The 13,247-nt window shown below is 59.5% G+C and overlaps 1 protein-coding gene across 3 annotated transcripts in view; it reads right to left on the bottom strand.

The window, feature by feature from the left end:
* Positions 1-321: 321 nt before the first annotated feature.
* LRP5 (LDL receptor related protein 5) overlaps positions 322-13,247 on the bottom strand; it is a 108,110-nt gene continuing 95,184 nt past the window's right edge. Inside the window, exons 18-23 of one of the 3 annotated variants that reach the window (XM_070565673.1) lie at positions 11,701-11,937; positions 9,237-9,377; positions 7,130-7,366; positions 6,561-6,700; positions 2,763-2,860; positions 322-791 (exon numbers count right to left, since the gene is read on the bottom strand). In XM_070565673.1, the coding sequence (XP_070421774.1) occupies positions 530-791; positions 2,763-2,860; positions 6,561-6,700; positions 7,130-7,366; positions 9,237-9,377; positions 11,701-11,937 (1,115 nt within the window). In that variant the 3' untranslated portion in view covers positions 322-529. The remainder of the gene's footprint in view (positions 792-2,762; positions 2,861-6,560; positions 6,701-7,129; positions 7,367-9,236; positions 9,378-11,700; positions 11,938-13,247) is intronic. The other 2 variants (XM_070565671.1, XM_070565672.1) reach the window with 2 other exon arrangements.

Below are 13,247 nucleotides of genomic sequence, written 5' to 3'. Positions count from 1 at the left end.
TGTATCATCTGCAGAGCCAGCACAAACGAAAACGCAGGGCCCCTTTCGCAGAAACCACAGGATTTCAGGATGGCAAGAGCAGAGCCCGAAATCACGGCGGGCCCTTCTTGAGCACACCATCAGGCACCCATGCAGCTGACCCACCTGCCAGCCTCTGTCCAGAGGTCTCAGTCCTGCCCTGTGGCAGCCTGGCGGGGGGAGACCCCGCGCCCAGGAGAACGAGCGCATGGCTCCCATGGCCAGCCAGGGCTCAGCCAGAGGTGCTGTTCAGCCCGTGGGGACACTCAACTCAGACGCACACATGACACAAAAGGATGGCAGTGATGTTTAAAAAAAATTAAGTTTATAAATATTTTCTCCACTGTACAAAGTTTTCTCAGCCCTGCCCACCCCCCCATCACTGTTCACATTTCTCGTGTTTTTAAAACCCCAACTATATTTATTTTTTAAATCATAAAATATATTTTTTTCTTTGTTCATATTTAAAACTATTTACAGGGGCGCAGAGAGGCCGGGGGCCCGGCCGAGGTCAGGATGAGTCCGTGCAGGGGGATGGTGGGGGCGGGAAGAGATGGAAGTAACTCCTCTCGGTGGCGGGCGAGGGCGGGCAGCTGTCCTCGGCCGACAGGTATTGGCTGTGGGGCGTGGGCGGGGGCGGGTAGGGGTCTGAGTCCGAGTTCAAATCCAGGTAGTACTTGCTGGCCTTCCAGCGGCTGGCGCTGTAGTCGCTGTCGCACACGTCCGTGCTGCAGGGCGTCGTGGGGGGTGCCACACCTCGGATGATGTAGGGCCTGACAGGGACAACCAAAAGGGGGTGTGACCTTGACTCGGGGAGGCCCTCATGCACTTCTGCCCGAGGGGGACAGGGGCCCCCAGCTGTGTGGTGTCTGAGCCTCAACATCCCCTCCCTCAAGGGGGCATGCCTGCACCTACCCTGCAGGGCTGTGGAGCCCTGGACCAGGCAAGGACGGCAGCCCAGGCCAAGGTCCTTTATGGACAACAAGGCCTCCAGAGCCTGCCTGGTTGACTTTGGGAAACTTACTTCACCTCTCTGAGCCTCAGTTTCTCATGGATAAACCGGGGAGGGTGAAACAGTCCCCACTTTAAAAGGGGTCTGTGAGGATTAAATGAGATTCTGCATGGAAAGTGCAAGAAGCAATGCCTGACACCAGAAAGTGCTTGACAACGCTTCCCCATTATATCATTACTATCAATACTGGAGACCAGTTGGCCTGGAATGGTCCCATCTTCAGGGAAAGCAACTTCACCCTGGAGATGTCTCCTGACCACCCCCTATGAAGATGTCACCCCCTCAAACACTTCCTGCACCCTGGAATGTGTGTTGGGCTGCCCCGTGATCTGAGCGGGGGTGGGGGGCGGCATAATGGGGTGTTTAGATTAAGAGCCACGGCGGGCGGGAAAGGGTAGCCAGCCCCCGAGGCCAGCAGGAGGGTCAGCCTCAGGGGACCCTGGGGGCAGGAAGGGACCACGACAGACAGTGGGGAAGGAAGAGGTAACAGAGGTGAGACCGAAGTCAGGACAGAACGAGTACAGCAGGGGGTAGACTGGGAGGCCTGGCCTGGCTGGTGTAGACGTGACAGCCCTGGGGACAGAGGCCGACGGACCGTGATGCTGAGGCACTGGGGAGCCACTGCAGGTCCCTGAACAGGGCAGGGCCCCAGTAGAGAGGGCTGCCTCTCTCAGGGCCGCACAGCTCCCTGCTCCCCTGCCGGGCACCGGAGTTCCCAAAACAGCCACCAGGTGGCAGGCGTTGCCGCTCAGAGGCAGCGCTGCTCCAGGGGACCCTGAGCACCAAGGACAAGGGCTGGTCCACTCCCAAGCTTCTGCCTCCACCTGGGCTGTCCAGGGACAAGCCAAAGCCCTTATCTCTACACTAGGGGCAAGCCTGGCTGGGGCCCACCCCCTACCCGCCCTTCAGGTAGCTCCCTTGGGGGTGAGGGGTCCCGTGCACCTGCGGGGTGGACCCTACCGGCTGAGAGGCTGGGTGGCAGCCAGCAGGCTCACTTCACCCCCCGAGGCTCCGCCCCAGCCCCTGGACGCAGGCCAGCACAACCAGATCCTGTTTCTGCTCAGTGTTCTTAAGTGTCCCCTCCCCACCCAGGGAGGCGGGGCGTGCGACCCCGGTATAGACAGGGTGGGTCAGGTGGGTAGGGGCCTAGGGGCCTTCGGGTTTCCCAGGCTCAAGCAGCCCTTGGAGCATGGCATGTAGGGGGAAACGATCAGCCATCAAGGGCCCGCTGGGGCCAGGCGCCACGCTAGCACTCATGGGGACGGAGGCGGTGAGAGGGGGCATCACTGCCAGGGTCCCACAGCTGGACTCATGCACAGTCGGGCCCCAGAGCCCGAGTCCTTGGTACCTATGCATTTGCCTCCCCGGACGGTGGACAGCCAGCCTGTAGGTCCCCAAGGCCCTCCTGGGGGTGGGACCTGGCCATGCCACAGTGGGAACCCTCCCTGGTGGCATCATTCAAGGCCACATCTGCCCGGGCACGTCCTGGCTTACAAAATACCCTGAGAGCTACTAGAAGAGCCCAGTGGGAACGTGCGACTCGGCTGGTTTCTGGACTCAACTCACAGGCCCAGGTCGCTCACGGGGGCAGGCAGCCCTCCGTGGTCCAGGAGAGCCAGGGGACGCAGGGCTGGGCCCGCTGCCCGCACCCGGGACCCTCCCCGGGTTCCCTCACCTAGGAAATGGGGACAGGCCCCTCCTATGCCCCAGGAGGGCTGCAGGGACTCTGTACCTGTAGGGTCTTGCGGTGGCGGGAATGTTTGAAGAGTAGAACATGTCCATGTTGTACAGGGAGGGGTCCGTGGCAGGGGACGGCGGCGGGTTCAGGATCTAAAGAGAGTGAGCGAGGTTAGGGTCCCCTGATGGGACTTCCTCACAGAGCAGGGCCGTCTGGACTGGCCACTCGGCTGAGCGGCCCCGCCTGCCCGGACGCCTGTTCCTCGGAGGGGAAGCAGCAGCCGTCCTGCCCAAAGGTCATCGTGGGGACAGCAGAGACAGCGCCGCCCCGCTGACCACAGTGACCCCAGGCCCACGCCCACACGCCCTGCCCGCAGGGCAGAGAAGGGACTTGGGAGTGGCTTGTGACTCCACCTACACAGCCCCGGTGTGCTGTCCCGCTCGCCAGGCAGAGCCCCACGTGTCCATCTGCACCAGGGAGCCCTCACTGGGTCCTCCAAGACTCTGTCGCCAACTCCCGGTCTGGACTCTTACTTCCCCATCTCCCCCCACGTGGTGCAGAGTGTAAGTCCTATAACACAGAGTACCCCCTTCTCCGTGCGGGATCCGTCCCAAGGCCCCCAGGGGAAGCCTGAAACTACAGATAGTACAGAACTCTATATACACTACGCTTTTTCCTATACATACATACCTAAGATAAGGCTTAATTTACGAGTTAGGCACAGTAAGAGGTTAGCAACAATCACCGATAATAAAACAGAACAATTAGACAATATACTGTGATAAAAGTTACCATAGATCTTAGCAACCTCAGCATACGATTTTTTTCTTCCCTTCCTAAGTTGAGAACTTTCACCTTTTCACTGAAAGGAAACACTTCATGGCTTCTCTTTGGCATATCCGGATTGCCAGCATCACCACTCTCGGGCTTTGGGGCCGTTATTAAGTGAAATAAGGGTGATTTGAACACAAGCACCGCGATACCGCGACAGTCAGCTGATAAGCGAGACGGCTGTTAAGTGACTGACGGGGTGGTGTACTCTGCGTGGATCCGATGGACAAAGGGATGAGTCAGGTCCTGGATGGGATGGAGCAGGACAGTGTGACATTTCATCACGCGACCCAGACCGGGGTGAGCAGCAGAACAAACCTCAGGGTGCGTGCGGGAGAGGGAAGGTAGGGGTGGTCGGCCCGAAAAAATGGGCCAGCCGGCAGTTACCACTCAATTCCTCAGTCTCCTCATTTGCAAAATGGGATGGCGACAGCGCCTCCTCCCGGAGTCGGGTTCATGTAGCACAGCGAGAGCGTCCGCATCAGCTGGGAGCAGCGAAGGGCTCAGGAAAGGCCAGCTTTGACTTATTGTTAGGAGCAGAAGGCAAGGCTCACAGAGGAGCTACCAGTACCTTCAAACGCCATCATTTGCGCTTTAAAAAGTACACATGAAACTACTCCGTATGACGCCATAATGATGGGTATGTCATGGTACATTTGTCCAAGCACCGAGAGTGAGCCCCAGTGTAGACCGTGGACTCTGGGTGACTCTGATATCTCATGAAGGTTCATGGACTGTAACGAAATGCACCATGCTGGCACGGGATGTCGATGATGGGGAGGCCGTGCGCGTGTGGGGACAGGGAAGACACGGGAAATCTCTACCTGCCTCTCGATTTTGCCGTGAACCTAAAACTGCTCTAAAAAAATGGTCTTAAAGAAAAGTACCTATGCGAAACTGGTGAAATCTGAATAAGGCCAGAGAACAGCCTGTCGCTGTCCTGATAGTGACACTGCAACACGGCTGCGGACTACACGTTGGTCTCCTCCAGGCTTCCTATGCTGATCGAATCCCCATGGGATGGTGTTAGGAGGCGAGGCCTTCGGGGGTGGAGCCCCCATGAATGGCACCAGTGCCCTTATAACAAGAGACCCCAGAGGGTCCCCTCACCCTGCTGCCACGTGAGGATAAGACAGCTGTCTATGAAGCAGGAACCAGGTCCTACCTGACACCAGATCGGCCAGCGCCTTGATCTGGGACTTCTCAGCCTCCAAAACGGTGAAAAGGAGTTTGCTGGTGAAGCCACCCACCCTGCCTATGATATTTCTGTTAGGGCACAAACTGACTAAGACAACTACAGTCATGTGACATGTCACCACTAGGAAGAACCGGTGGAGGGTAGATGCGATCCCTCTGTATTATTTCTTACAACTGCAGGAGAATCTATTATCTCAAACAAAAGGTAAAGAAATGATTCTCTTTGCTGGGAAAATAAAGTCCATACTCTCGTATACTTGCTTATGCACGGATCGTCCCTGGGAGAAGCAGCAGCTCGCCATGGGACCTGCCACCAGGGGCTTCCTGCTCAGGGTGGGGGGCCGTCTTTTCACCGCACATTCTAGCGTTCCTGTCGAATTTTGTACCATGAGCGTATCCTACTGACGCAAAATCACGTAGTTAACTTAAAAATAGCTGGCTCCATGCGAGGTTTCTTTTCGAGGTGATGCAAATGTTCTAAAATTAACCATGGTGATGGTTGCACATATCTGTGACTATACTAAAACCCACCACATTGCACGGTCTAAGTGGGTGAACTGTATGGTGTGTGAATTACATAACAAAGAGCCGGCTGGTCAGTGTCATCTCCTGCTGCCTGATAAGATCGCCTCAGCTCCCAGCAGAGCCTGGGGACGGAGAAGCCAGCTTCCTGGGCCTCCTGGGGTCTGCGTGGGGGGCCAAGGGGCTGTCCTGGGGTAGGCTCAGCTTCCACGGGTTCCTGGTGATTCCAGCTGGTTACGGAGAGCACGTGAGTGGAGAGACTGTGGCAGTGGCAGGGAGGGCAAGAGGAATGGTGGCGAATATTCTGAGCTCCAGGCTCTGGCTCTTTGCTTCCTCTGCCCCTAAACACAGTCGGGCCCTGGGAGCCTCAGTTCCCACCTGAGAATGGGAGATGACAACCTCTGGTGCCCCCTGCCTCCCAGGGCCTGCCAGGGTCAGGTACGATAAGGAGGGGCAGCACCCCAGACATGAGGGACATCCAGAAAGGCAGGAAGGCCCAGCCTGGGGTGCAGGGGGAGCTTGCTGGAGACCCCAGAGGAAGCTCAAAGGGCTGTCCTCACCCTAGAGGGGCGTATCATCACAGGACATTGGCTTTCAAAGAATTAAAAACCACAGAACCACGTAAATTCAGACCCACGTTTGCATACACACAGGCTCCCGTCCATGCATTGGGCTCACCCCGGTGCCCCCCGGGGCTGTGCTCTCGGAACAGGGGTCTCCCCAGCCAGCCTCGGGGGAACCTGTAGAGGGGCTCCGACACTGAGGCCCAGCCCCTCACTCCACCTGGGCTGCCGGGACCTCCAGGGAGCATTTCAGCCACCAAAGTCACCCCGTGAGTGCCTGTCCTTTGGAAACCATCCTGCTATTTTCAGGGACCCAGCAAGGCCTGCCAGGGTGGGAAGTGGGTGCCCCTGGCGGGGACGCTGGGGGGAAGCCCACACGGGGGCACTGAGCACCTGGTCCAGACCATGCCCTGCAGAGGCAGCCTTGGGCGCCTGCGTGGGACAGAGACTGCCACCCAGACCCCAAGATGCCCGACAGCAGCCCCAGGCCATGGGATTGTGGCCAAGACTTCCACTCCTCAGGAAGGAGCACCTTTTTCTAAATGGAAAACAACGTCATTAAAGAGAAAAACCACAGGGAGGGGCTGGAGAGGGAGGAAAGCGAACACTCCCCCATTCTCCGAAGTGGAGGGGCAGCCATTAGTTCTAGAAATCCTGAGGTCACAAGAAGGGTCCCCCGGTCAGTTGCTGGTGGTGGGGGGCCCCCCGGCCGGCCAGACCTCCTCCTGCGCCCACTCACCGGTGGGTACAGCGTGGCCTTGGTGCTGGACGAGCTGCTGGACGAGGCCCCAGTGACGTGGTTCCGGTCGTAGAGGGGCACCCCGCCCCGGCCCCCCATGAGGCTCACCGAGCCCATCATGGACTTGCCACAGGAGATGCCTGCAGGGGAGGGGACAAGGCGGGTCAGGGCCAGGCACACCCAGACATGGCAGGCCCTCCTCAGCTCCTGCTGCCCGGGAGACCCCAGTTGAGGTAAAGTCCTGTCCGAGGTGTGTCCCCATGCAGCTGTCCCCCAGGGATAACTCAGGACACACCCCATAAGAATATCAAAGGTCAAGTTCAAAGAGCTGTCCCCACACCTCCAAGGCCAAAGGATGAGTCTTGGCCACGTAGGTCTCTGTGTTGAGAAGGATTCTGATGCCAAGCACAGGCTCAGAAGAGCCATGATCGATTAGTGATGTCTTGCATGTGCACAATATAGGGCGTGGTAGCCGCATCCCCAATCCACTCCCTCCACATCCTGCCCAGACTATTCTCCTACCGCTGCTCAGGCCCCTGCTCACCTGGGCTCCTCACCTGTGACCTTACCTGTGAAGGGACCATGCTGAGAGCCGCCCGGGGCTATGAAGTTGAGGGGCACGTGAGGGGTCCCGCTGACATACTCATGCGGGAAGGGCCCGGTGGCCCCCGCGTAGCGCTGACACACCACACGCTGGCAGACAAAGTAGACGCCACCCATGACAAAAAGGGAGAGGATGATGCCAATGACTGGCCCGATGGCGCTGCTATGGGCGGGGGTGTCATCCGAGGGGGGCTTGGTGATCTCTGCCGGAGGACAGACAGGAAGAGATGTTCATCAGCCGCAAAGGAGCGGCCCTCCTGTGGGGTCAGAGACCGTGCGTCCCAGAATGGCTGGTTCTGCCCATGTCGGCGCCCACCGATGGAGGGTGGGAAGCAGGAAGACGCTGGGGCTGGGGCAGCATCACCCACCCGCTGCCCCTCGGCCTGCCTGGAGTGCCCCCCCCCGACCTCCTCCATGTGCTCCTCCACCATCACCTCCACCTCCTCCTCCTCCTCCTCCTTCACCTCCTCCTCCACTTCCTTCCCCTCCTCCTCTGCCTGGCTAAGCTCTACCTACTTCCCGATGGCCCCTCAGTGGCGACCCCTCCACCGCAGCCTCATATCCATCCCCCTCTGTCTGGGGCCTTCTCAGCGGAAGCAAGTGCACTGATGCTCCCATGTGTCATGTCCCTGATAGAGCTGGGTCAGGAGGCCCCCGGAGCCGGTTACGAGGAGCTGACCACCAAGCCACAGGGGTGGGGCAGCAGGCGGGGGCCCGTGTGGAGGGGCTAGGCTGACGGGGACACTAGGGCCCGGGGCCTTCTCCAGCAGGCTTCGCTGAGCCCCACACACCTGCCTGCCACAGAGGCCAGGAATCCCGAAAGGCCCAAAGTCGGGGCATTATGAGGGGCAGAGGGTGACAGGGCCTGGACTTGGGGGCTCGACCAAACCTGCAAAGCCAGGAGCCAGCTCAGGGCTGCAAGGGTGCAGCCAGGGTCCTTCTGGGCACCCTGTGTGTGGGGCTGCCAGGTGGGGGTGCTCCTTGGGCTTGTGCCACCATCAAGGCCACCTGGGGTGCGTGTAGGCTCTAGCCTGAACTTTGACAAAAGGACATTGACTTTGCCATCAGGTTGGCCCCAGGACTCTGAGGGCAACCCACTGCATGCCCTCCTGCCGGCCACAAACCCAAACAGAGGAAAGCTGCTGGCTCCGGCGACAAGGAGAAATATCTCCTCGACTACTGGGGCCACAGTCATGCTGGAGGCTGGAGACAGACACTGTCGGATTGGACACTGGCCCAGCAGAGGAGCGGGGTTCAGACCCCCAGGGTCCCAGTTGCTGCCCTCTGGCCCCAGGCCACTCTCTGGAGTTGGTACCTGAGGTGCCTGTCCTGGGTTGGCATGAAGGTACAAAAGCACCCAGCGAGTACCCTTGGAGACCCCTCCTCCTTCCCCACTCAGGAGACTTCTCCCTACTGCAGTCAGAGCCCTTAGCCCGGGTCCCCCTGCAGTAAAGGAGTAGCGTATCTCCACACCTGGACACATTCCCACTTCCTGTCTGGGACTCCAGCTCCCTTCTGGTCTGAATCAAAGACAGCCTTTCAAGAGGCACCACCTCCGGAGCCTTCCCTAACTACCCCAGCCCCACATCCTCTGGTCCCTGTATTCCTGACTGTCCAGGCCGTGTCACTCAAGGGGCATGCAGCACGTGTGTGTGTGTGCACGTACACATGGCGCCTCATCAGCCAGATGGAAGGCTGCCAGGGAACGCCCCACCCTCACCCCATCAGGGGCCATCTTGCTGCTGAGTGAGGTCTCTGGGCAGATGTGTGACGCTTCATTCCAGCCTGCCCTGGCACAGTCAGGCCCCCACCTATGCCTTCTCCCTATGCTTAGCTCTGTCCCAGCCGGAATGCCACATGACTCAGGCTCCCTCTCCCCCTCCCAGCTCAGCCCCACAGCTGCCTCCACCTCCAGGAAGGCTTCCCTGCCTCCCCCCAAGGCCGGGTACTCCCACCCTCCCAGCCTCCTCAGTCCCGGAACATGGACCCCAGCCACTTCTTCCCTCTCGACCCCACACTCCAGAGGCAGAGCCCAGCCCGGGCGACCTCCAGCGTGGGTGGAAGCCAGCTCACCGCACATGAGCTCGTCGGAGCCGTCCATGCAGTCCGGGAAGGAATCGCACTGCTGCTTGATGAGGACGCACTGGCCACTGGCGCAGCGGAACTGGTTGGGCAGGCAGATGGCTGCAAGGAGGGGCCCTGCGTTCAGAGAGTCTGGAGGGCGTGACGCGGCCAGGGGCACTCAGCAGGTGGCCCCCAACCAGGGCTCCCCGCCCCGATACCCCAGACCCAGCAACCAAGGTCTGAGTTCCAATGCAGACTGGACAAATGGGACCCCTGCGATGAGGGGTCAAAGCAAATCCAGCTTCCCCCTCCCCTGGAGAACCCCTGTCCCAAGGCCAAATGGTGCTGAGGTGGGGCTGGCAGGGCAGAGACCCCAACAGCCCGGGGAGGTATTCCTCGGGCCCCTGCTGCAGGTGAGGCGCACACATGGCCAGGACTAAGGAAGCCCTGCGTCCAGGCCCTCCCAGGTTACGGGGCAGGTGAGAGCCAGCCAGGGGAACACCCACGGGAGTGACCCACGCAGCTCACGGCCTTCCGGAGTAGGAGGCAGACAAAGGCCGGGTACCGAGCACAGCTGCGGCCTCCCCTCCTCTTCCTAGACGCTTGGCCGGAAGGAGTTACAGCCCCACGAGGAAGGCAGCTGCCCAGGGGGCTCAGCCATCGCCCGCCCCTAATACTTGCTATCCAAGCTTCCCACCTGCCCTGTCCTGGGTGTCCCGCTCTGGGAACTGGAGACAAGGGGACCCTGTCCTGGCAACAGGTAGGAAGACGTGCTGGTAACCAGCAGGGGGGGAACCCCTGGACAGAGGGTGGAGGCCAGAGCTGCCCCAGGGCCTGCTATGGGGTCGGGGGTGGCGGGGGCTGCCTTTTCATCAGGAGAAACATTTAGGCAGGAGGGGAGGGAGTGGATAGTCCCTAATCAGGCTCCTGCCATCCTGTGAGGATGTGGCCCAAACACTGCGCTGGGGCGGGGGTATATGGCAGGGCTCAGCAAATTGCTCTGTAAAGAGCCAGACAGGGGCCGGCCCGGTGGTGCAGCGGTTAAGTGTGCATGTTCCACTGCTGCAGCCCAGGGTTCACCAGTTCAGATCCCGGGTGCGGACATGGCACCACTTGGCAAGCCATGCTGTGGCAGGCATCCCACATATAAAGTAGAGGAAGATGGGCACAGACGTTAGCTCAGGGCCAGGCTTCCTCAGCAAAAAGAGGAGGATTGGCGGATGTTAGCTCAGGGCTAATCTTCCTCAAAAAAAAAAAAAAAGGAGCCAGACAGTAAGTACCTAGACTTTATGGGCCACAGGTCTCTGTTGTCACTACTCAACTCTCCTGCTTTAGCGCAAGACCAGCCACAGACAATGTGTAAATGAACAAGCCTAGCTGAGCCCCAGGAAAACGTTATTTACCAAAACCAGTGGCGGTCTGGATTTGGCCCTCAGGCCACAGTTTGCCAAGACCTGAGCTACAGCCTCCAAGTTCTCAAACGGTCTGCGAGCTGGAAAGACTTAACTGTGGCTTTATAGAAACATCTGGGAGATGATTCCCCACGTCTTCATCCTCCTCAAAATAGCTGCTCATCATGAATGGGGACGGTGGGTGGTAACCAGACAGCATCTCAGTTATCTAAGATCAGCACCATGTGGCTGTGGCGGAAGCAGCCAGAGGGACCCATTCACAGCTCAGTGGCAGGAACGGGCGGGCGGTGGTGCTGACAATATGTGGCAGGAATCAACGGAGCCATGTTGTTTATAAAAGGAAACTCAGAGAGGGCCCAGAGATGTATGCTTCCCTGTCAAGATCTAAAGGAAGATCCTGCTGGTCAGAGTGGACCCAGGATGACTAAACAAATCTCTGTAACTTTCTGGTTCAACGGGTTGCTAGAAACTACCAAGGGGTAAGCACCCCACAGACGGCTCTGTGGGATTTTGGGATGGGGATTTACTGGGATGTAAGCTACAGAAATCCAGCAGATTTGCCTTGGGTTTCTGTAAAACTCTCCACCAAATGAGGGAAGGAAAGACTAACTCTGACAGTCTGCCTTCAAGCCCAACTGCTTGGCGGGGGAGTCTGGGGGAGGAGGGCATGGTTTTTCCTCATTAAGCCTAAAACTAACTTCTCTCCCTCCCAAACTAAGGACGACCTGGGGATTTTGCTGGGACTAAGGCTTTACAGTGGCCAGACGGAGGGGAAGGCAGGTGGCTTCCAGGCGCTGCTGCTTCTCCAGGGAGAAGGCGGCCAGGGAGATGCCTGGGTGGGACCTGCTGGGGGTGGGGTAGGGGCGTGGCCTCACCAGAGACGGGCCGTGGGCGTGGCCTCACTGGAGGCGGGTCTGGGGAGGGGCCAGCGTCGGGGGCGTGGCATCACTGGGGCGGGGCCAGGATTGGAGGCGTATCCTGGGTAGGGGGCGTGGCCTCACCGGAGGCGGGGCTGGGGCGGGGCCTGGGTGGGGCCAGCCGGGGGCGGGGCCGGGGCTCACCATCGCAGTCGGCCTCGTCCGAGCGGTCCTGGCAGTCGGCCTCGCCGTCGCAGCGCAGCCGCAGGTCCACGCACTGGCCGCGCGCGCAGGGGAACTGGGCGGCCGAGCACACGGGACAGCCCTCCTCGTCGCTCTGGTCGTCGCACTCGGGGAAGCCGTCGCAGCGCCAGGCCCCGGGGATGCAGTCGATCTCCCCAGTGGCGCACGCGAACTGGTCAGGGGAGCACGTGGGAGGCTCTGGGGAGGACAGACACTCCATCACCAGCCGCCCGCCAGCCAACAGCGGGGAGACGAGCTCCATTCACGGGTGCTGTTCCCGGAGTCTCCACTCCTGAGTGTCCTGTCCGCTCTCCCCCTCCAGTCCCCTAGCCCACAATGAAGTCGGCGGTGATAAATGTTTGCTGAAAGAAGCCATCAATTTTCTTTTTTCTCTTTTACTGTGGAGGGAAAAGGGGCTGACTGGGAACCTGAGCATTATGCAGCAGGCAATCCACCAAGCAGAACAGAAACCATCTGGGATGGGAATCCGGCTGGACCGCTGAGAAACCACTGCAGACGCCCTCCTTGGGGATCCTGATCACCCTTGCACCAGAGGGAGCCTCTGCCTGCCTCAGGACCCCCCACAGGCATGTCAATCCCATGCATACAGTCTGTGTGCACGTTGGCCTGGCCACGCCTGAGCAGCCACTGCCCCTGTCAGGAGGTGGAGGGTCAGAAAGCAGGGGTCAGCACCCAGACCTCTTACACATTGGGGTGGCTGGAGCAGTGGGGCTGGGATTCTGAGGGTGGCCAGCATGCCCCTGGCCACGACGGGGGCTGGTGGAGGACCCGGGCACCTCGCGGAGAAGTAGGCTAAGGAAAGGCTGGAGGGTGAGGATACCATAGGAGAGTGGAATGGGTGAGGAGGATGAGGAAGGCCCCCCGGTGGAGGGAACCATGTGAGGCTGGGAGGGCAAAGGACAGGCCATCTGGGGCAACCTTATACCAGATGACCACAGCAAGTCACTCCACCCCTCGGGGTCAACTTCCCCAGCACAGGCCAAGTGCAGGTCAGACGCGCAGCAGCGCTCAGTGAATAACGTCACTCTAGGGGCTGGGACGCAGGTGGGGCACGGTCAAAAGGGCATGGCAGAGAGAAGCGAGAGGAGCCCCCCGGCTTTGGGCTGCCCCCATTTCTAAGGGCTCCCATCACCATCCCTTCCCTCCTTTGTGTGGAAAATCACAGAAAACAGGCCGGCCTCAAGGAGGAGACTGCTGGGAAATCAGCCCGAACTTGCTTTTAATGTTTACCAACAGTCCTCAACACCCTTGAAACCTGATGACGGAACAAAGAATTGATTTCCTGCTGTGACGATGCATGGAAGCTTCTGACATTTGGAACCCACGTGCCTCCCCAACTGCCTGGTTCACGCTGAGCTGAACGGGGACATGAGACTGGGGAGGGACATGAACAAGATGAAAAGAAGGCTGCTGTCCCCACTAGGCTTGGCCACCTAGGACATGCCAGGGACAGCAGGAGCCGGGCACCTGAGGTGTCTGAGCTGATC

The sequence above is a fragment of the Equus przewalskii genome, chromosome 11, assembly GCF_037783145.1.
Source record: "Equus przewalskii isolate Varuska chromosome 11, EquPr2, whole genome shotgun sequence".
In the NCBI taxonomy this organism is placed as follows: domain Eukaryota; kingdom Metazoa; phylum Chordata; class Mammalia; order Perissodactyla; family Equidae; genus Equus; species Equus przewalskii.
The sequence above is the reverse complement of the archived record's forward strand: the minus strand, read 5'-3'. Positions and strand labels throughout refer to the sequence as shown.